At 38.2% G+C, this 24857-nt stretch overlaps 1 protein-coding gene across 1 annotated transcript in view; it reads right to left on the bottom strand.

Annotated features, from left to right (window-relative positions):
• Positions 1–24804, bottom strand: part of CAMKMT (calmodulin-lysine N-methyltransferase) — a 212687-nt gene extending 187883 nt beyond the window's left edge. The window contains exons 1-3 of the mRNA XM_059468296.1: positions 24410–24804; positions 18833–18999; positions 10017–10081 (exon numbers count right to left, since the gene is read on the bottom strand). Of these exons, the coding sequence (XP_059324279.1) occupies positions 10017–10081; positions 18833–18999; positions 24410–24508 (331 nt within the window). The 5' untranslated portion in view covers positions 24509–24804. The remainder of the gene's footprint in view (positions 1–10016; positions 10082–18832; positions 19000–24409) is intronic.
• Positions 24805–24857: the final 53 nt, after the last annotated feature.

The following is a 24857-nucleotide window of genomic DNA, read 5'->3' as shown; positions in this document are numbered from 1 at the left end:
TGAGGTAGGCTACTGTCTTCACATTCTAAATTCATACTTATAGGCAGATTGCAGTGGGGTTTTTCCTGACACACTGTCATGAGGGATTACCCAATACATTTAGTAATATTTTTTCTTGTCTTACTGTCCAAAAAGAGCTCCAGTAAGTGAGCACATAAAAGCTCTGAGCCCATTCTCTTTGCTAACTCAGGTGTGCTGACTACCCCTGCTTTCATGAAACTTCCTTTTAAGTGTTCTAATCATTAGAATCATATCTGAAACCACATAAGTCCTACAGAAAATCTGCAGCTACCTCATAGAAGGTTAAATAAACAAAAAAATTAAGTTTCACCTTCTATTATTTTTGACAGACACAGATGAAGTATCAAAGTAAAGGAAAAGATTTAAGATTTTGAATGCCTCAAGTTAGGAACTGACATTACAAAGAGAGGGAGTGTTAATGACACACAAGTCTTGGAGTTTCAGCTGTGGTGAATTCCAGGCCATTCCACTCAGCATGTAGAAAGGCCTCCTTACCTGAAGGAGGACAAAATTTTATTGTCAGAAGATCTAAAATTCAGCTCAGCAATGACCAGAACTCTTTCTTGACACAGCTCTAAGTTCTTCAATTTTGACACCCCCAATAGGTGGCATTTAAAATGAGAAGGCACTCCTGAAAATATAACACTGCAAATTAACAAAGATCTTGCAATAAACCTGTATGTGGGAAAGGTTAGAAGTCAAGTGGTTCTCTGCATACCACCACTGTATGATGGCTTGGTTCTGCCTCCCACTTCTAACCATGAACAGCTCTGTAGAGACATATGAGATCTCCAACCTCTAAAATGGATATAATATTTGTTTCACAAATGTGATATTGTATGGATGCATTAAAAATAAGAAGAGTGCTTTGGGGACTACAGCATTATCTTCTGAGCTGATATAAATCAGATGTTTAAACATGACAACAAATACTGCCTTAAAATATGGGGATGGGCCTAAGTATAAAGGGGAACTCAAAAATTCAATGGTAAAAAAAAACCCTCAGTGAAACATCTTCAATCAGTACTCAAATAGATGAGAAGAAAGTAAATTTAACTCACAAAGCATAGGCTACAGTTTGACAAAAATACAATAGACAAGGAGTTGGTGTTAAAAGGTATAACAGGCTCAAATTTCTTTCTCTTTAGTCCTGAATATTATTACAGAATTCTATTTCTCCAGTACAAGAAGCCCAAACGCATTTGAGTACTCCCAAATTACCTAAAAGGCCCCAAACAAAAAAAAATTAAAAAACTCCAAACTTTGCATTATTTCACTTTCTGTCACACTTATCAAAACTAGGGAGATGGGAAATAAAGGGTATTACGGTAGATGACTTTTAAAATCCTATACTAATTTTTGCTAGATGACCAAACATGTCACAAAACCAGTACATAGCTCAGAGTACTTGCAGTTCTCCTTCAGAACACCAAAGAACTCAAAGAAAGAACTATGCATTAAAGTGTAGATAGGATATATCTGTAGTATAAATAATTAAAATAACAGCTTCAGAAAATGAATGAATTTGTAAGGCAGAGAATCATCAGGTGGCTTTCAGTGCATAAGACAATTATGCATTCGATAATTAAGTATAATGTTTCATTCAATTCAACCTCTCCCTCATCTTCACATAATTAAAAACTTGAAACAGATTCATGTTTTTCATTCTTTTAATGCATATTCCATGATAAAGTATAACAATAAAAAATAAATTACAGATTTTAATTAAAAAACTATTCACTAGAGGAACAAGATTAGTGGCCTGTTTATAGGGCAGGAGGAGTAGATGTCTTGTATTAAAACTTCAGAAAGTCTTTTGACAATTTCATAAGAAACAGACTAAATAAAATTTGGTTAAATGGGTGAAGATAACTGACTATGGAGAATAATGGGAATAATTCTCAATGATTTGCTATAAAAGCAGGTGAATTTAACAGGTGGAGTTTTCATAAATGCCTACACCAGACTGTGCTTTGTTCTGTGTTTTCACTGATCATCTAAAGGAACATGCCTATTAGCAATTTATCCATTTTAGAAGTCCAGGAAGTTGAAAAACAGGCTTCAAAGGATAAAACAATGAACTGGGAGAAGTCTGGAAACAGGAAGTTCAACAGGGACAAACACCAGGTATTCAAATTGGGTAAGAATAATCTGCTACATAAATACACAGTCAGGAATAACTGATTCCTTCTGAAGAGGACCAGGATTTTATGGCAAGTCAACAGCTCAACAGGAGTCAAAGTCATGCTGTTGTAAGAGGAAAATTCAATATTTGGATTACAGGCTGTAAAACGCAAAATCTCCTGGTTTACTTAGCATTATAGAAGTCTCAACTGGAATACTATGCCCAGATTTGACAAACACTCTTCAAGAAAGATGCAAACCAAATGTATGGAGTCTAAAGAAAAGTCAGAGCCTAACAAAAAGTGCAGCTTAAGAAAACATGATAGAATTTGGCTTGCTGGATGTAAGCAAAAGAAGATATAGGCAAGGCCATGTGATGATTTAATATACCAAAAAGCTATGGCAAAAGAAAATTTCAGTTTTGCCAAGGACCAAACCAGTAATAAGTTTAAGCTTTAGTAAAAAAAGGCTACCATTAGATATGAGGAGATACTTTCTACCAGTAAGGAGAGTAGATGTGAAATCATTGCTAGAGCCAGTATGTTCTAAATCATTGTTTATGGGATAGTCACTAAAACCTTTTGCAGGTGGGCTGCAGTCTTAATTAAAACCACAAGGCTGAACTCCAGTAATTCTAACAAACTTACAGTTACTCTTCACCCATTTTCTGTTTACCAAAACATTTGTATAGGAGGGTCTTTTAATTCACTAAGCTTACCAAAAAGTAGTTCTTTATATATCTGAAATAAAGTCTTATCCACTTCTTTCCACATTATCAAAAGATATTTTTAAAAGAATACCTTCAACCTGATATAATTTAATTTAAATGTACATACTCTCAATAACAGTATTTAATTTATGAAGCTAAGTACTAGAATACTAGAATCTACACTGAATTTTCAACACTACTAATTTTAAATACTAGATCTACATTCCATTTTCATCTGGTCATTGCTATGTAGATCAGTTTTCATCATATTTTTCAGTCAGAACTATCATCACAATGCAACAATCAGACAAAACATTTCAAATGGATACATCCACCAAAGGTTTCCAATTTTCATATTCTTCCAGAAATATTTTACTCAAAGTAGGGTCTTTTTAATACAATTTTAGGAATTGGTGTTAAATTGAATTGGAACCTTTTACTGTGACATTTTCAAAAGAAGACATGAGTTGACCCATTTGAATATTATTTTTTAAAATTAAACACAGTGCAACTTTTGAAAAGTTCTCTAAACCAAACTTGAAACAAAACCAAAACAAGGTTCAAGTTATGCATAACATTTCAGCTGCTTTTGCATGAAAAAAACAAATAACAAGGACTGTCCTTGCTGCCTCCACACTTCAGCCATTGATGGGGCTATAACACAATACAGAGAAATGCCCATCCAATGTGCATGTCAGAAACCACCAGCATTAGGTGGTGGTGTCAAACAGAAGGGAGATCTCAGCACTGAAAAAAAGCAGCACTGAAAGCATGGCTAGAACACGGCAAGTGAAAGGAATTGTAAGAATAAAGTGAATTATTACAAAGAAGCATGCAAGTTCCACACAAATGGTAACAACCCAGTGCACATCAAACTCATTTGAAACTATTTACCTCAATTATGCTAAAATTTGAAATGTTTTTAGAGAAAACTTTAAAATGTTTTAAAAGACTAAGATGAATAATAGCAGAGCACAACTTAAAGGGATGCTTACCATTATCCTGCCCTATCTCAGTTAAAGAGGTGACTAAGATAAGTTGCCTAAAGCAGAAGTAAACCCCATAAAATTAATTAAAATCATTCACACTTTCCTTCTACCAACCTACTTTAAGGTGTTATACTATACTTTCATAGTTTTAATTAATGTAAATCAAAATATCCAATTTCTCATGGTAATCCATTTAGAATACATGGAATACTTTCAAAAATACTTCACATTGTAGAAGATTAGCACGAATAGTACACTTAGAAACCTACTAGTGCCAACTACTTTTTAAAGATTAAGACAACAGATGATGCCAAAAGATAGCTAATCAGAGTGCCAAGGTACAAAAAACTGCTCAGCAACACAGAAAAGTAACTGCAGTTGCTCTGAGAGATTCACATATTTTTACCAAAAGGTTCTCATTGGAATAACCTGAACAGGAGAACCAGTTCCTACCAAAACTTCAATCTGACCCAGCAAGAAAGAGGGTACTCAGAAGAGCTGAACTGGGCTTCTTCACCTCCCACTTCTCTAAGCTAGTGCCATGCTTGAAAGCAGAGGCAAAAAAACAGATAATGTTTGGAATACATAGTAGGAAAAAAGTACTTTAGATGAAAGAGAAACTGACCACAGTTATGACTTCTCTTTTCACACACAGGTTCCTGATAGAAGATTTTAGTGAGTGGGGAAAAGCTGAATATTTCAGGACAGTACCTAAAACAGACAAAATCACTGATGTTCCATCAGAGAACAACCTCATAAAAACAATTCTGGTAGCAAGAGTAATTTAAAAGGTGCCTGCTTCTCTCCATATACTTATTTTCTGCTCCATTCCATATGCCTTATGTGGGTTATGTCAACATGACTGCTTGGGATGATGCTGTAAACTGAATCATTGAAGTTAATTGGATGAAGGAGGGAGGGAGGGAACAGCTGGTTTTTCTTAACCCTGATCATGAAATGTTTTATTTAAAAGGAAGCTGCATAGTGAATAGTAAATTGTAGGTATCACAAATACAACATTTCATTCAAAAGGACACGTATGGTTGCTACTCAAACACTCTTCCGGACAATTTATTTTTTGCTGAAGACCTCCAAAGGGCTCTGAGGTTCTGCCATGGTAAATCATTTCAAACTGCCACAGCAGAGGAATGAGAGAAGGCTGAGAGGACAATGGGTGGCAGTTTCTTCAGGTGAGAATACTGACTGAGGCATGGAGAGGCAGGAAGCATTTTCCAGCTGGCAGGCTTTTCACCACTGATCACCAGATGTTTACTCAAAACAATGTGGGAAACTTCCACAGCAGCAGCTGAAAACTGCACTCTTCTCCCTGCCTGATTCCAGGTAACATTCCATGCAACACAGGAGTGCCTCTGCTGCCATAAAGGATGTCCTCTGCTGATTGTCCCCAGGTAACTTTATGGCATCTATCCTTCCATGATCATTCTGTAGCTGCCATCATCTCTCCACTGAGGAGTGCACATATCTGAGGCACACAGTGAGAGCTCTGAAGAAACAAGTAGCTCTCTAAACCCATCATCATATACCACCAGAAAGAAGATATTCTTCTTGCTTTAGTTATTTGAGAAAATGGAGGAAAGAAGAATAGGCTCTTTGTTTTAAAGAAAATTTTAAAATATATTTAAAGTAAATTTTAAATGAAGTTGCATAATTACCAGTTTTTAGTATCATTTTAAAATTAATATAAACTGAAAAAAAGGTGAGATCTAAACAGAGAAAAATAATTTGTTTCCTTCTTGATTTTTGTTTCCAAAACACCTCGACACAAACTTGAAAGTTAAGAAAAAAAATCATTCTCTTATGTTATTTTCATGAAAAATATTATATGAAGGGCAAAAATATCCTTCAGTTTAGCTACCTTATTTATTTTGGAAGCATATTTTAAAAAACATAAATAACAATTTTTTTAAAAAAACTTGTTGCAGAGACTAGAACTTCTAAATGTAAAATTATCATAAACAAAAACAGCTCTAAAGATGTTGAGTGTTTTGTAACAGTAGCTATAGCCAGACACTATGTTTTGATGAAATTCATGAAATCATGTAACATTTTCCACCAATTAAACTATTAAAATAAAAAAATCAAGAAAGGAGTGAGTATATAATTCTACTTTTCCTGAATTTCACATAGATTAGCTGTTTTCCTCTATAAACAGAGGCAACAGAATTTAAAACTATCCTGTTTACATCTATCCCAAATGCAAAGCCTAAGAGTTTACAGGATCTACTTGCCTACAGGAGCAACAATTTTGGAGTGTGTGCCCGGGCAGCTCTGTAACTGTAGCACCCTCTGCTGCTCTTTTAGTTCCAAAACATATAATTGTACACCTAGCCAAGTAGAAAATAAAATGAGTATGTGTTGAACATGCTGTTTCTTGAAAATTAAATTATTAACTAATGCTATGTGCAGTTTACAATAAAATGTTTTGCTATTACATATAGTATATTTTCAATTTTATACTACTTGAGCATCTAGAACATCTTGTTTCTGGGATAACATCAGACAAAAACCTACTAGATGAACATTCAAAAATATGCTGTATTTCACTTATTAAAATTCTCCTTTACACAGCCTGTAGCTCGCTTAGACTGGGGGCAAATAGTAAAGAGGTTTCTATTTTGGCCCTTTTCATTTCACTGAATCTAAATGTTTACATAATCTGCAATGATTGCTTCTGGGATAGAGTCATAAGCACTTCATTATAACTGCTTTCTCACACTTGGAAAGGCAAGGGAAGGAGGCACTCTCAAAAGCTCATCCCTGCAGAATTTTCCTTAATTTTTGGATTTCTTCTGCCAGGATGAGCATGTGGTTCCAGGGGCCAGCTGATGCTATCCCATAATGCCACCACCAAACCCTCTACCTGGGATCCATCAGTTCTTTTAAAGGACTGTCTCAGGACTAGAGATGGTGTCAGGTTGTACCCTCTCTTTAACAGATGGCATATTGTTGTCTAAAACGAACAGACTGATCCTTTCCCTCGTACCAGTCCTCTTTTCCCTGCCTCCTGTTTATGCATAGAATTAAAGCTGAAGGAAGTGCATTTAGCACTGCATCCTGTCTGTGTGGAGAATTCATTTAGAGTTTTCATGCGGAAACCACTCTCCCACAAAGGATGAGCAGAGAGAAAAAAACTTCCACATTTTTCTGAGAAAGTGAAAACCCATTGCAACTTGTAATGTGAATTTTCATTCATAATGGCAATCCTATAGTGCAAATGCATCTTCAGAAATCTTTTTTTAAAAGGCAGAATACAAGTGTAGGTATACAAATACAAAGTTTGAACGAGCCATTGTGCAGAGGCAATTTTCAAAGTTAACAATTGGGACCCTGCAATACACCACTGACAGCTGCTGCAGCTGGCTCCCCTTTTATCTAGAAGTCTTTCTGGTGTAAGGCAGCATTTTTGGAAGCAATCACAAGTACTCCTCAAAAGCTGCTTATTGATATTTTATATAATGCTGCCAGCTAGTGGCACATCTTGTACTGAGTTGATACCTACTGGGAGTATGGAGACAGTGGTACTAACTGGAGTCTGCTCTACCACTTCTCTTTTGATGGCATACAGTGATGTGGCTGTCAAAAACCATAAGCACAGAGATCAGCAGGGCAAACAGAAAGACCATAGAAACAGTCCCTGAAAGAGCTTGTTTTAACATAAAGTACTCACTAGAAGAAACAAAAAAACTTCCCCCAAACTACAAAAACCATGTTATTCGAAAAAATTATTATGTTTAAAAACAAAGTGAAGTTTTTACAAAAGCTAATCTGTTTCATACAAAATTATTTCATTATTTCTACTAACTTCTAGAAAAAACATTAATCTTGCTGGTAAGTATTCAGTATGGCAACCAAAACAAACACCCAGAACACAAAAGCATTTCCATGTTTTGTAGTAAGTCAGTCCAAGTCATTAAACCTTAAACTTCATTTAAGTGAAGTTTAGTGGCCAGTAAATAAATGCTAGCTATGCAGTGTGCCCCAAAAGAACACAGCACATTGACTTCTGGCTAGCTCCATTAGTATTAAATATCAGGAGAAATAATCTGATACTGTCAAAGATTATTTCAGAAATATCTGGGGGTTTTTTGAATACACTATGATTTGATAATAGAAAGTTCTTGTAGAACACTACAGAAACTATAAAAACCAGTCAACCTAATTTTAGAAAGACAACAGTAGTTACCTCTGGGGGTAAAAGGAGGCAACACAACACCCTCATAATTTCCACACAAAGAGGGGTAACACAAAGAGAGTCAAGAAATACACAGGAAAAGTGCAAAAAAAAAGACCCAATTTGAATTAAGGGAGAATGGGAGCATGCAGAAATTCCATCAGTTATGACCCAAACAGAGCAGCTCACTAGACATATGACTGGGAGAACTTCACTATGATGGTGTAGCAGGCACAAAGTTATTCTGGCTTGGATACTGACAACATCTATTCCATACAGGTGGTAGCAAAAAAGTGTGATTCTTGCACTCCAAGCCAGCAGTGCCTGCTGCCAGAAGATGATAATTTTACAGTTATGCTAATAGAGTCTAATCTAGAGTGCATAGTAAAACAGGCATAAATCAGTAATATGTAGATCCATACAGACAGACACAGACAAAGACATTTAAAAATAGGGAAGCAGTGAATCTGGAAATGACTTGGCAAACGCTGTATATAATAGCATGGCATGAACCCTCAAAGCAATTCTGAATCCAAAAGGACAAATGTGAATCTTTGTATAAACAGAGAAACAGTGAGAACCACAAATGTCATATTACTCTGTGTTAGCACTGGTGGTGTGCCTATTAGAGTGTAAGTCTCTTTCCACCATCTGCAATCAATAAAAAAGTAGCTGAAATACTGGAAGAGGAGCTGACAACACATCTATCAATAGGAAAGCATACAAGAACTTTAGAAGAATAAATTCTTTGTGTTAACAAGGAAATCTGTGTAGATTGAGTACAAACTCAATACCCACACAAAGAACAAGAAATCCTGTTACCATATTACACTGTACTGATTCATTACCTGAAGCACATTTAGACACACACACAGAAAGTATTTTCTCTGCTGTTCAAAAGAAATACTTAAGTTGTTATATAGTTAGAACTAATAGAATTAATGTTTATTAAAACATAGCTTTGGAATACTAAGACTGGAAATTTGAGATGAAACATATATATCAAAACAGTTCTATATCATTGGCTTGAGGGGAGGGAAATATGTGTATATTTCTTTAACATCTGGCAAACTTCACCAACTTATTCTATCAGTTTTCTTCTTTGAAAACAAACAAACCAAGCTGAAAGATAAGGCAAATAACCAAACAACAATTACATGTATATCTCTAAACGTTAATGATATAATAGTAATTACTCATCACTTTAAAAATGTTTCAATGTTGGCTCAGCTTTGTTTCCACCACCTACCACAATTTGATAATTCAAGTCCATTAATAGCATAGATAATTTTATTAATAAGTATACTGAAGCAGAGCCACACTGGGTCAGACATTGATGGCCCACTTAGAGCTCATCTTGCCTCAGGTTAATGCAGCCAGTAACTGATGCTTAGACAAGAGTGAAAGATCAGGACAAACATATGCCCCATTAATTCTCCTAACACCCAGCACTTCCTAAGCCATAAGTGATGTCTGTACATTTAATAGTCACAGTAAATTTTTCTTGCACAATTTTTTCTTCTTTTTTTGAATTTATTTCATGTTTTAGGATCCAAAACATTCTGTAGGGAGGAATTTCACAACTTGACTGAGTGCTTTCTTTTGTGTTTCTCTGGTTCAAGTTTGTTCTCTCCAAGCTAGAAGTACCCCTGATTGCTTCCCATGTTCCTGCACTGCTGTCCCTCACACAGCCACTGCTGGCCCCTGGCCAACACAAATCAATGGGCTAAACTAATGTTTTATCCACTCCAGTCCAGTTGCTCTAATGTTCCCACCATAGCCACAACCAAAAATAACCTGCACTGGGAGAACTTAAGGGTGTATCCAACACAAACAATGGTGCTACATAAAACTGTAATGCTATGGTAACCCTGACCCAGCTAAATTAAATGGTTATTGAGGGCTCATACAGAAATGTTTTATATTGGTGCAGTTAAACTTTTATCAACATAGTACTGTACTTAAATAAACAGTGACTTACAGACATTCCCCGTGTTGTCAAAACTTGTAAGAACATCTTTAACATTTAAGAGGCCATTGTGAAATCTGGAAGAAAACAAAAAAAGCAACTTTACTAATACATAAACCATCAAAAAAAATCTTCAAAAAAGAGATTTACTGTATGCATTCACTTCTCACCATCCCCTTTCACAGTGAAGCAGCAAACAGGTACTACTGTAGCCACCAGGGGGAAAACAAGGGGACAATCACCAGTCTTCAAAGTCCCAGCGCTGAAATCCATTAATCAGGAGGGCTGTGTTTCTCAGAAATTACTATCAGCAGGAAAACATTATGAAGGAGCATCAATTTTTATTTAGTTGTGGAAGTTACACAGAGAAAGGAGGAACTTTGGTAAATCAATTTCTTTGAAAGGGAAAATCCATAAAGTATTTTTGAACAGCAGCTGTATGCACATTCCTATTTTCTCCCACAAAATCAAGAACACTTAATTAGGTTCATGCTAATTAATGTGTTCAGTTAACTGCATTTGTTTTTGGTTTTACATTTGCATAACCCATAAGAAATGAACATTTGAAAGTGGGGATAATAAATTAATTACCTAAATTTCATACACCAACTGCAAATTTTAGAATGCAGTGAGCAAAACACTGACAGCAGCAGAAAGAATAAGCACCAAAACTGAATAAAAATTTACCTAAGATTTGCCTTCAAATGGGCAGTGGTACATACATAAAAAAGCATCTAATTTTGTTTTAAATATTCCAAACTAATCTAAGCCCAAAATGAACAAAATATTAGTCTCACACTTTACAACAATCAGATCACACAGCTGTTTCACAAATGCATGAAAGAAAATCTAAAAGGAATTCAGCAAGGTAGCAAAATATGAAAATATAGTGTTTTAATAATGTTTCAAATATAGCTTCTAAGGCTGCTTGGGAACACATTAATTTGAAATACTAAAAAAAATGCAATAAATCCCAGAATTTTAGCACCTACAAAATTAGTTCTCATTGCCTCAGCTGTTCTTTCCTGAAGAAAGACTGCTGTAAGAATGGGGGGAAAAAATCAATTGCAATTTCTGCAAATATGAAATTGCATAATTATTGTGAAAAGCCCACTATTTATAGCTTCTGATAAGCATAACCATTAAATAAATAAATATTAACAAGTTAAATTTTGAAAAGCACCAAACAGCAACTAGACAAATTCTTAAAAAATTAAAATTAAATGGAAATCAAATTAACAAACTGAACTGAGCTCATCAGAAGCCACAAAGAACTCCATGAGAGATGTTACAAAAGATTCAGCTGGACATGAGTGCTCTTCTTCCAGGTACACAAAACCAAACCAAAATTACATGCCTTCTCTGCAGAGGAAGTCTGCAAGAATGCTGATGGATCATACAGATTTTTAATGTAGTTCTTTTTTGCAAGTTTGTTTTCCGTCAAATTGGACACCCAATTCAACAGAGCTGGTGCAAGAGAACTAACAAGAAAGGAGATAGGTTTGGTAGTTCTGCCATCCACAGAGTGCCCTTTAAACTCTCCCCTGCTGACTCCTCAGAACTCTATAAATTCTGTAACTCTGCCTATGTCTGGGGCTGGTGGGGTCTCTTATACAACTGTGAATGTCTCATCTCTAAATGAATGCAAATGAAGGGTGGGAGATGCTGAGGAAGTAAAGAAATATTTTAATCTCTGTTGGCATGCAGGGTAGTCTTGGGATAACATGTTTTGGTTTCTTTTTTCCCCCGCCTCGATTTCTAAATGTACATAGTTCATATCTAAAGGAGATTTATCATGTAACTCTCCAAGTGAAACAAACAAAGATAAGAATAAAAATTTAGTAGTCTAGTACCAGTAGTTAACGGAATGAAGAAGGAAAACCAGAAGTAAGTGAAGTGTCCGGGTCTAGAAAAGAATACAATTCATATACTTAAGGGTCAAAAGGTAGGGAAACACAAAAAGGAGAAATTATAAAATCACAGCACTAGTCAAAACTGCTTAAAATTTGTGGAATCCAAAAGCTGAGGAATTCAGCATAATCTCTTCCAGCAGACAAGTTTTAGGACTGAGGAAAGCAACATGCCAACAGCTGATCTACTTGTGAAAGGGACAGCTCAGGAAAACACACTTCCAAACAGCAATAGCCATGTTTCTCCATTTGGAGATCTGTACTTGTGGAACCAGCAGACAAACTCTGCACCAAGCATTCTCCAACTCTCCCATCACAGCCCTTACTCACAGACTTAAAATTACATGCACCTGTAAACACAGGTGTTCTCTAACCCCAAATTCTGCCATAAACAGTGTGCTACTCAGTCCTGCACCTAAAAACCAGCGCCTGTAGTTTGGGACCCACTGCCCTGCACATGCATCCTCAGCAGTTCTGTAGCAGCTGCTGCTTCACTGTACCATCCCATCAGCTGCTCCTCCACCAGCAAAGCCAGAGAAAACTGCCAAGATACAGCACATCTTGCTTTCATGAGTGCCTGTCACCATCACAGCTTTCCCAGTACAGCTGACAGTGTCTTAAGTGTCATGTGCACTGAATTATTAAAGTCAAGGAATCACAGAAGCTTGGGATTAAACCCCAACCCTTAAATTCCCATAATTTCCACAAGTATCTCAAAATATGGAAGAACATTAGTATTCAGTTCTTTAGAACATGTCACTGATGTCATTCAGTTCAAAGTTCAAAGGTCTGATTGCTGAAATCAACAAAGTCCTTCAAAGAAGCACAGGTAAGCATCATGGAAAAAGTGAATTTCAGGCTGGCGTGGTTAATCTGATTCACAGTGTTCTTATAATAAGTCTCCAAGGAACAACAGGCAAAAATTTCTATGGCTGAGGCAGTGAGTAATAGAAGACAAATCTATGAACAATAAACTAATTCAACTCATGTTTCTCCTGATACAAAGCAAAGAAGAATTCCTTACTCTGAACTACAAATAAATCAACTTTGGATGAAGTCAGAGAGAGTGAGATCAACCTTTAAATATATTAATGTTCCTTCCTCTCCAATTCAGGCAACACAAGTGGCAGACTTTTCCATGTATATAAAAATAGCTATGGACAGTACAAAAAAAGTCTTTCAGTAGGTGACTATTAAGGCATGCGCTTCATCAACCATAATGAAACAAAAGTAAGTTCCTTCTTTCCTTTTATATTATTCTTAAACTGAGTGATGAAAAATAACACAAGTAAGTATGTGCCTATATTAACTTTAAAAACCTACAAAATCTAAGATAGAATACATTTCCACATAATATGAAAAGGGGAAAAAAACCAAACACATCACCATAAACTATTAACCTATGTACAAATTAAAAGTATATTTGTGAAAAATGAAAGATGGAATAATGGTAAAAAATTACTGTTATGGGTACTTCACAAAAAAGCTTGTTGTATATCACTATCAATTGTCACTGCAGCCCACTAAGAACCTGAGTTATCTGCAAACTTTGCTCTCTATCAGATGCTCTTTCTGTGCCAGAGTATAGCAAAAAAAAGCCAACTCCTCTTTCATTCCAGTTCTAGATCCCAGCTTAATATGGCAAGAAACTGAAACAACGGTTCTTCGACTACAGGGGTTTTTTCACACACATCTTGGGCAATATGATGGAGCAGCCATTGCTTGATCAGTGAACAAAAGAAGCACATTGCCAAATCACTTTTCATCTCTTTCCTCCATTTCCAGCTCCTGGGGCCAGCCCTTTATGCTGCTAAATTCACACAGTCTCTTAGCATGCAATACATGGAAAAAAGCAAGTTTGTCATATCCATATGAATTGTCCATAAGAAGTAGGCAATATTCACTGAAATTTGTTTCCCTTCACTTTTTTAATCACTACCCCTAAAATAAAAAGTTTTAAAAACTGAAAATATTATTAGGATAAATATCCAAGAGGAACAGCCAATGGAATTCAGTCCTATACCATCTTCTAACACAGCTTGCACAGACAAGTAGTGTCTCTGCATGCCCCTCATTTCTAAACTACAGGTCTAGAATCATCTAATAGTTTCTGTCATATTTTTATCTGCAGGTTGATTCATATTCAGAATAAAGGCATGACATCTTGCAAAGTACACTAAACACCTTTTACAAAGATTTAACCCTTCCTGTAACCTGCTGACATTGTTCCTTTCAGTTCTGTACTTTAGTATTTGAAACAGCAAATGACTGATCAATGGAAAATATTTTACCACAGAAATAACTTATTTCTGCACTGTTTTCTTAAAATGAGCCTACAATTTAAAAGAAAATCCATATCTTGAAATAGAAAACTTGAAGATATTGATTGCTCCTTTTTTAACTCAAATAAAAGAACAATTTTCCTATCTAAAAGGCAGGCACCATCTCCACAGTGAGACACTGCATCTTTATGATCTGTAATCACTTCATTGCTAAAACTATTAATACAAAATTCAAATTTAAAAGCACACTCCTGATGAAGAATACAAGTATTTAGAAAGGCAGTATTAAATAAATATTTTAATAGTTCTATGTACTTACTATGTATTTTCCTATCTCTAAGAAAACACATATTCAGCACATGCATAATTTTTTAACAGCAAAGTGAAGTACTGCCACAAGTAAGAAGAACTTGAAAAAAGCTAATAAACACACCCGAAAGTTCTATAAATAAAAACACAGGGGAGCTATGGAGACAGTGGTGCTGTCTGTCCAGCTGCAGTGCTTGTAGCTCCCCCTGGGGATGGATGAGGAGCCAAGCGAGAGCTGATGGGTCAGGACTGAGGGGAGGGCAGGGACTGGTGACATTATAGTGGGGCTTTGCTACAGGGACACCAACAGAGGAAACCCTCTGCAGACAGGGAGAGGAGCAGCCTTGCATTCCCAAGCCCTGGTCTCCATGGGGACCTTCCACCACCCCCACAGCTGTTGGAGGGACAACACACCAGGGCATAAAAATTCCAGGAGATTCCTGAAATGCTTCTCTGTTCAAGAGCAGCTGACAAAGAGAAATGCTGTGCTGGACCTTGTTCTTTCCAACACAGAGGGGCTGATGGGAAATGTGAATCTCCAAGGAAGCCTTGGCAGCCAGGACCATGAAATGGTGGAGTTTGAGATCCTTAGGGAAGTGAGAAGGGTGCACAACAAGCTTGCTACCCTGGACTTCTGGAGAGCAAACTTTGGCCTCTTCAGGGATCTCTTTGTTAGAATACCATAGGATAAAGACCTGGAGAGAAGAGGGGCCCAAGAAAGCTGGCTAATATCCAAGGATGACCTCTGGAATGGTGCATCCTGAACAAGAGGAAGTCAGACAAGAAAGCCAGGAGGCCTATGTTGATGAACAAGACACTCCTTGACAAATTCAAACACCAAAAAGAAACCTACAGATGTGGAAGCAAAATCAAGTAGCATGTGAGAAATACATAGAAATTGTCCGAGCATCCAGGGTTCAGGTCAGGAAAGATAAAGCTCAATTAACATCATCAAGACAAGTATGCAGTGTGTAGGAACATCCAATACAATACAAATCCAGACGAGACTGTACTAAGCAAATGAGGTTTTTGATTCTAATACAAGAAATTTCATTTTCACTGCTAACAAAACCCCACACTCACCAGACACCCCTTTTGATACCCCAGAGTTACTGTGAAGCACCTTAGTACCTAAACAAACCTTGAGATCATGTTCCACCATGTATTGTAAATCTACATTTCATTAAGCACACTTAACCAGAAGAGTTACGGAGATTTTTAAAATGAGTCAATGATATTTCACTGCAAGGATCTAGTCAAAACAGCACCTAAATTCAGCTTAAATTTTTTAAGCTGAAAATTGCCATATACTGGGAGTTTCGGCTTTCTGCTTTGGAAGATTTGTTATGAAGAATGATGCAGAAAAATATAAACTAGTGACAGAAAAACATGGCATAAGCTCTTCTTTCTGAGATATGAATCCAGCCTGAATTTATTTAGAGAAACAGCAAAACCAACAAACTTTAGAAAAGCACACACATGACTGGTAGTTCCTATAAAAGCTTCTGTTTTCCTGACAAACTGGTCCCCAGCTCCTCTAGAGCAATAATTCCAGCTAGGTCATAGCATATCTGAATATACAATTTTATCAGTTTTGACAGCCCTTGAACTGATACAGCTTGACCTTTATACTCTTTGCCAAAAGCCACTAACAACCTTATGAACTTTCTTAAGTATTTAGTCTCGTCAAGATATTAGCTGACAACCCTTTTAACATTGAACATATGCAATGAGCTTTTCCAAGAAAATGTTAATGCACAAGGAAAACAAATGTAGATGAAAATTCCAAAGCACTTTTGTCAAGATTTTAGAGATGATATAGCAACATTTTTTTTCCCTGACAAAAAGATATAAAAACATTTTCCTATTCAAGCATGCTGTTCTGGATTTACCTGACTGAAGCTATTGTTAATATTATGCTCTTGTTAACTTGCTAAATTGTTTCTGCTCTTAAATATTATTATAAATAAAATTTTGCCAGTGGACAGAGAAAAACCAGGGATAGACTGTCAGACATACAGAGAGTGCTTAAGTTTCCAACATATAATCAGTTTCCAAAGATCCAGCAATGCTTACTCCAAGAATTTTTATCTTTTCGATATGTAAGTTTCAGCAGGAAGAACTGTTGCTTTGTTATGTATGTTAAACTGTTAGACTGATCCCCTAAATTACTGCTTTTGCAAAAATGGGGAAGAAACTTGATTTAACACTGACTCATGGTAAAGTCAATTTTGTTGCAGTCTATTTATACCTTGTTCCTAGCAAAACCCACAGTATTTTCTCCTTCCCTTCTTCACCTCCCACAATATTCTGAAATAGTAAGTACCCTCTATGTATTGTCACTGCTTCTGTGTGGAGAAGACATTTTAATATAGAAGTGTGTAAGACTAAGCAAGTTCTGATCATTATTCCTAAAATGATCAGTGATTACTATTTTTAGAGGTCACTGAATATCTTTTGGAAAGGATCAAATGCAGAGAAAACATAAAATAAAAATCCCCATCAGAAGACAATGTCCATATTCTCCTCAATATTCAGTTTTGGAAATGTGGTGTGAGCCTGCTCCAGCACAGAATCTATACATTTCCACTGAACAGGATTAGAGAAACACAATAAAATAACACATAAATAAAGTTGCTCTTGGTCAAAGTCTATAGTTGAGCTGAGTCCTATTATCAATTAAACTACTATTAGGCAAATAATAGTAAATAATAATAAATGATGGCTTAGAAAGCCAAGTAAAATGATGGCTTAGAAAGTGTGGACACAGAAGCACACAAATGCCAGAGCAGGATCAGGATGTCAGACTGATCCTTGGCTTCTGTACTGCCAGCACAGGTGAACCTTAGCTCATCTCCTACCTTAAAACTCCAGAACAAGTAAATCAAGTGGCAGCGAGTGTTGCAAGCCATGACAGTGACCTAAAGGAGTTCAGGGCTGCATTGTAAGGGACTGCAGCCTTGTTCAGCCCAAATTCTACCTAAACACCTTGTGCTTCCTATCCCCAGTGTGCCTCTGAGGACCTAGAAACAAGGAATAGGGACACTGCACCAAAGGCATTATGTAGACTGGCAGTGTTTGAATTAATCCACAGCATTCACTGGTGGTTTACAGGAAAAGTCTATACATGGGAAAACACTGCACCTACTTCTATTACAAACAGCAGTTTTCCAGCGGAAAAGTTTCCTTTTGAACCCTTTTAACACCCCTGAGTGTAAGCCTGGAAAATGGAAAATTAGGAGTTTATAAAGCTCTAAAGAATTTTGTTCTGGACTTTACATCCAGATGCAAACTTAAAATGCCTGTAGTGTTGTGGGGTTCCTTTAGTTTGGTTTTTTCTCATTGGTTCATTTTAAAACTTTGCAAAAATGCTGCAGTTTAATGATGGCCACATTTTTGTGTTAGATCTTCATTCCTAAGCTTGACTTATAAGTCTCAGGTAAACAAAAATGCACTTCTTGATTTGGGCTCTCCAGAACATCTTCCACTGTGCAGACAATGCAAAATCCTCCACCTTCAGAGATGTAATTAGCTGCTGCAGAACAAGCACCAATTCAGGGATTCTTAAGTTACTGTTGCAAACTTCCTGAGGCAAACCAAGTAAGATAGATACAAAACTGAACGAACGTGGAAAAGAAAACCAAAGCAACAGAAAAGAAAAACAGAAACAAAACCTCTCAAACACAGTAATGAATGAGAGTTATAAACAAAGCTACTGAGACTTCACTGAAATTCCTTCAGATGGTTTTCTGGAGGGGAAGTAAGCTTTCTGTTGCTCTGTTTGTGTGCATGTGGGCTTTCTAATTGTCAATTTCTTTAATAAAAATAATCTGCCTTAATATAAGATTACTTTGTTAAGTATATATTATTTTGTAGGAATTTGGCTGCCAAATTATCATTGAGTTTTTTAAAATAGCACTAAGAAGAAAACTGAATAAAATTACCAAAATCCTTTTAGAACATCATTAATAACATCATGTCATAAAAAATTTTAAGACCATAAATAACTGTGTTCAGGTTTTTTATATCCTATGCATAACTGAAGAATGTCAAAACAGGAAGCTGTTAAAATATAAAATACATGTTCATATTTGCATTCTGTTTTAGCTACAAGCATCAGTATTTTCAGTCAAGCTCTGCTACTTCAGTGAAATGTACCAGAAAGAAGAGTCAGACAAGCCGCTTACTATGACAAACAACTAAAAATAACATTTACCAGTTTATTTGTAAACTATGCCCTAGTTACACAAAACGGTGGAAGAATGACTAATGAGTTTTATATTTGAAACCCATTCAAGATCTTACTTAAAATTTAAATTGTGGTTACCTTAAGGAGACACTGTACTTGGGATAAAAGATGCTTCTATACTGAACCCAGGTCCCAGTTTCCTCTTCTGTACTCTGGTCTTCTATTGAAAAGAGATTGAATGATGCAAACCTTCTGACAGACACTTGTTGGAGATGCACATCTTTCAAGTGCTTTTTCCTCAGAACCTTTGAAATTAAGAACAAATTAAATATCAACAATAAAACAAGAAAAGAACAAACCCATGCCTTTTTGAGTGAAGAGGAAAACCATAATGGACATGCTATCAGCTAGTAGTTATGAATAACAAAGCCAGGCCTGAACAAAATACAGTGGTATTGATGGCAGGAGTCAAGAGAATGAGTTATGAATTATGTCTCAATAACTAAAGCAAATGTACTGTATTCAGAAGTACACAAAGTTGCTTTTTTAACTCAAGCTCCAGCAAACCCATGCAAAAATTCAAGGGCCAAACTGGGTTCTTCCCATCCTCTCATTTTACCAAATTTCACAGCCCAAGCCGTGCCCTCCCCAAGCAATTTCTGTGCCACTCACTGTCCCTATAGAAGGGGAAAAGGTCAACAACAAATGTATCTTTTGTAGAATTAAAATGACAAACCCAAAACATGATCTTCAGGTGCCAGAGTGCTGTGTGTTCCCCTGATAGACTCCTTCCTAGCCTAGAAATCTTCTGCTGCACACTTGCAGAGATGCTGCCAAAGTTCCCTAAGTGGAAAAAATTGCTTCCTATCCCAGGCCCCAGACTTTCAGACACCACAACTCTATATTCTCCAACCAGACCCCCACAAGGGGACTGACACATGAGCCAGACTTCAGGTGAGCCCCAAAACACTCTGAGAGCACCAAGTTCAGTGCTATGAGACTGACGAATTCAAGGCAGTGACAGAGACAGAATGGCATCTGCATTTCTTAAATGATTCAAACACTTGTTCAGGAGAGTGAAAACGTGGGCTCTCTGTGCTGCCTAGTCTGCTGCACTCAGCCATCTTCAGGGAGTGAGGCATCAACCCCTCTGTGCAGGAGAACCCAGCTCTCAGCTGCTTGAGCTGTGCAATTGCTCAGAAGACAGCCAGCACTTCCCTGACAGACAAAAAGATTTATTTCTAAGGGCAGTGATGTGGAAGGAAAAGTGTCCTAGATTTAACTTCTTTCTCCTAACATTGGAGAGAGTACATAAATAACTGCCATTGCATTTTTAAAATTAAGGTGCATATGCAGTCCCCAGTAATGGATTAAAAACAAAAAAAAACAAAAAAACAAAAAAAAAACAAAAAAAAAAAAAAAAAAAAAAAAACCAAACAAACGAGCAAACAAAAAAAACCAGAGCAGAAAATAAACTCATGCCTATAAATTGATAGGGGTACAAGGAAGAGCTCCATTGAGTAGGACAGCAATTTACAGGTTTTTGTCACCTAGAGATAAGTCAAATGAGAAACAGCTCTCCAGAATTATGAAACTTGAAAGCTTTGCATACAAGATGTGTACAAAAAAAATAATGGGTCAGTGATTTTTTTTGCTGTACACAACCTGTGTTAACATGCTCTAACTGAAAATGTACTCCCATTTAAAAGCCTTACAGTTTGGGGCCATGACATTATTTTGCAGGATATTTGGAAGTACTACATATGTGAGCAGAGCAATTGCATTTGCTACACTTTTGGTACTTAACAGCAGGTCTGAGACATCAGGCTTACTGCTTTTGGAGCTATTTTCATTGGCAGGTAGGTCTCATCCTATGAGAGGCATTTTTCATGAAGTATTAAAAATGTCTGGGTGCTGTCCACACTACCTTGTAACACGTGAGAAAAATACACACATGAATGAAAAATGCAAAAATATCAAAGCAGAAAATTAAAAGACCAGCAAAATTAAGATCTTCATGTAATAGCTGTGTGCCTGAAAACAAAATGGACTATCTTGACAACTAAAGAAAACCAGCAAGACCTAATTTTCAGAAAAGTATGTTGTTTGGGGACTTCTTTAAAGAAATAGCAAGCCATTACTAAAAGGAAAAAAAATACAGTGGCAACAACACTTTCCTATTTTCAGTTTTTGTTGTACAGAGACACCTTATAGCCACTCTGTAAAATTTAATTTCATTCTCTGGGTTAGCAGAAAATCTCATGAGCATTTGAATACTCAAAAGAACATTTTTCCCACAGACTCAAACAAAAATCAAGTAGTCTAATATCTGAAAATTACAACAGCAGGTCAAATATTTTAAAACCCTACATATAACTGAGAAAATAGTACAGATGGAGAATATGATACATCATTTATATCTAGCTCTGTACTTTTTACATATGGATCAAAGGGGGTTTTTTCTAAAGTCTATTCCTAAAAGGACCACAGTTGTGTTAAATAGGGTACAAAGATAAATTGCTGCTATAGAATAACCCACTGATAAAAACAAAAGGTGACAAACCTATCTTAACTCATCACCAAAAATGTTCTACAAAGATTCTGGTAAAATATTACCACAGATCATAATTCCAATGCCCTTGGTTTAATCACAGTATTAGTACCATGTTTAGGACTTCCTATAAAACCTAAAACTGGTTGATATCTCTTAAAAAAAAACTCACTAGAAAAGAATCTCCCACAAACAACATGGAGAAAGGCAGTCACCTGAATTTCACTGTACTTATACATCCTCGTGTTAGGCCTAGTTGCACTAAGAGCCAAATTCAGTAACAGCTTATGGTCTACAAACCTCTGCCAGTTCTCTGGCAGTGACTGCAACATGGTATTTGTACATGCAAGAAAGTTTCTACACAATCAACTACAACACAACCTGTAACTGCACTCTTAAATATCATCCATAGGACTATAGTATTTATTTTTACAAATAATTTTTTTACCAAATTGTTTTATCCAATTGTAAACACTTTACAAACTCAAGACTAACAAAAACATGGAAAAAAGATCTGAAGCACAGGCACCCTTCACAGAGAGAAGAGCAGGAAGAGATGAAAATTAGTTTTAGAAATGCTTCTGTTCAGGAAAAAAAGTGTCACTGACCTGTCCTCACTTTAGCTTTTATTTTTCAATTCTGGAAGTTAAAGTACATTAGCAGGTGACAACACACTCTCAGGCACGTGTTGTGGCTCTTGGGGATGGCCCTGTGCAGGGCCAGGAGCTGAACTTGATGATCCTTGTGCCTCCTTTCCTGCTCAGCATAATCCGTGATTCTGAGACTTGTGTGAGAACAGCAAGAGGAAGGTAACAGGCAGGATAAATAAAAAAGCTTACAAATTTCATGAAACTTTCTCTAGGGAGGAAATGTACATATGGGAAGGAACCTAAAGCGTGCCTATTGCTCTAACTTCCCTGCTGAAAACTACTGACTGGATAATGCCTTCAGCCACAGAAACTGGCAGAGCTCAAAACACAGCTTAGAGAACTTATCCAGTCATTTACAAATGCACAGTAAATGGGTAACTTCCCTTAGCATTTTTTAAATGCAAAAAATACTTTTCTTGATTCTGACAGACTAAGTTTAAAAATATTGTCAAACTTCAAACTCAGTGCATACATAAAACATTTCATTGATAAAGAGCACACAGGTAATTATGCAAACCCCTGCTTCTTTATGCCAGCTTCATAGGATACCTCATAAAAGGGCTTTTTTTTCTTAATTAAATCAGCGAGCATGCACTCAAGCATCCTTACCATAGTAAATCAATTTGTGTGTGCATTGAATGAAAGCAAATTCAAGATATAAACACGCCACAGAACTGATTTCACGTAAGGCGTTATTATAAGCAGTATGAAAAGTGCTTTTAAAAGCACTGTAAGAAACACTTTGACAGTGCTCCTTTAAAAATGGATTTAAAGGGAGGTTGATACCTTCTTCCAATCCATAGATAGATCTGAGCACCACTGTAGCAAAGAGCACAGAACTGATTTTTACTTCAGATGTACCAGTAAGATTAAATTGATCCTTGCTCATTGTACCATATAAAAATCAACAGAAAAGCTAAAGAACATGGAAAAACCAAGAGAATCTGCAGAGGTAAAGGTCACAGATACATGTAGTTTGAGAAAAAAAGAGAAGCCTTCTCCCCAAATACCTACATGCACTCTTCCACAACCCCACTCTATTGTTATGAAAAGCTCCTTATGATTTTAAGAGACAGGAATATGCCAAAGGCAGTATATGTTGAGAAGAAATAACAGCTAGTACAGCCACAGAGTCCAGCTTATATAGCAGAAACCTACAAAGACAAACCTGATACTCCTACCAGTAACTTTGACATTTCCTGCTTTGGAGTATAATAAAACAGAAGTTGGTCCTGTTGAACAGGACTGGCAAATTTTGAAACCAAAAGCACACACGAAGTGCAATATCGATGTCCCCGGGCCTCCCATCGTGACCCAGCAGCAGCAAGGTGCCCCTTCCAACCTGGCTGCCACCACTGACTGAGTGCCACCCCTCTGCCCTCTCAGGGACAGCTGTCCACAGGCGGCTCCAGATGTCCTCTGAAAGGACAGAAACAAACACTCAAGTGAGGGCTGTCAATTTCACATCCCATAACAAAAACAGCCAATGAAACTGACTAGAATTTTTAAGCCTTTAGCCTACACTCGTCTGAAGAGGAATCCTTTCCGACCTTGCACTGCTCTGAAAGGGTCTAAAACAATGTGGAGGGCTGCAGTTGAGGAGCTGCTGTTTACCACAGCACAGGTGTCACCACTTGATCCTTCTTCCTCCTCACCTTCCTGCAGGCACAGCCCCTCAGCAAAATGCAGCTTTCACTGCCAGGCGAGCAGCGTCTCGCCCCAGCTCCCCACCAAAGGCAGTCTGGGGGAGCAAAGAGCAGGAATGAGGTGTCAGCCACAACAACCAGCCCCAGTGGCATCGATGGAAGGTGTCAAACTACGGCCTGAAAATCCCAAGGTGGCCTCAGGGGTGAGGGTGCCAGTGGGGTGCTGGTCCTCCTCCCTTAACACGGGCCATGGACAGTTTTGGGGATCTACTGAAGGCACACTTTAGAATCATAAAATCACAGAACAAGCTGAGTTGGAAAGGACCCATCAGGATCATCGAATCCAACTCCTGGCCCTGCACAGGACACTGCAAGAGTCACACTGTGCGCCTCACAGCATTGTCCAAACTCTATCAGGCTTCAATCCTATCAGGCTTGCTAGACACCACTTCCCTGGGGAGCCTGTTCCAGTGCCTAGCCATCCTCTGGATGAAAAACCTTATTCTAACATCCCACCTAAACCTCTCTTGTACAACTTCAGGCCATTCCCTTAAGTCCTGTCACCGGTCACGAAAGTGAAGTGATCGGTGCCTGCCCCTCCGCTTCCCCTCTTTTTAGAGAGGGTTGGGTGCATATACATATATATACATATTTTTATTATCATATTTTCCAAGGAGAGTGCTGCAAGCCCCTTTACATGGCCCGCCATAGTATAGCTCGCAATACTCCTATAGGGGTGTAGGACCTGCCGCACCGCCGCCAGGGCACAGCCGGGCCCGAGGGAACAGGGCGAGCCCCGCGCTCCCCTCAGGCTGCGCCGCCGCCCTCCCGCCCGCCATGCCGCCCCCCGCCCGCGGGCTCCCCCTACCTGTCCGAGCAGCCGCCAGCGGGCTCGGGCCGCTGCCGCGCCGCTCGCCCCGCACCTGCCCGCGGCGGGGCGGCGCGGGGAGCCGGTAGCCTCGGCCATGCGGCGGCGGGAGCGCCGGGAGCTGGCGCGGCGGGAGAGAGGGAGGGAGGGAGCGGTGCCTTGGGCGGCGGGGCCGAGCCGCTGAGCATCCAGCGGCTGCGGGACCGGCCGGGCTAGGGATGGAGCGGGAGGAGGGGCGCGGCCATCTTTGCTAAGGGCAGCGCCGGAGCGACTCTCGGCGGCCGAGGAAGCGCGCTGCTCTTCAGGCCCTGCACGGCGTGGGTGCGCCGCAAGACAAGTCGCCCGTGGCCACCGCGCCCGGGGACGGGACTGGGTGTGGCACGGCGGCCACCCGGGAAAGCCGCCCCAGGGAGCGTGCCCGCCCCGCCGTGGCTCCGCGTCCCGGCGC

The sequence above is a fragment of the Ammospiza nelsoni genome, chromosome 3 (genome assembly GCF_027579445.1).
Source record: "Ammospiza nelsoni isolate bAmmNel1 chromosome 3, bAmmNel1.pri, whole genome shotgun sequence".
In the NCBI taxonomy this organism is placed as follows: Eukaryota; Metazoa; Chordata; class Aves; order Passeriformes; family Passerellidae; genus Ammospiza; species Ammospiza nelsoni.
The sequence above is the reverse complement of the archived record's forward strand: the minus strand, read 5'-3'. Positions and strand labels throughout refer to the sequence as shown.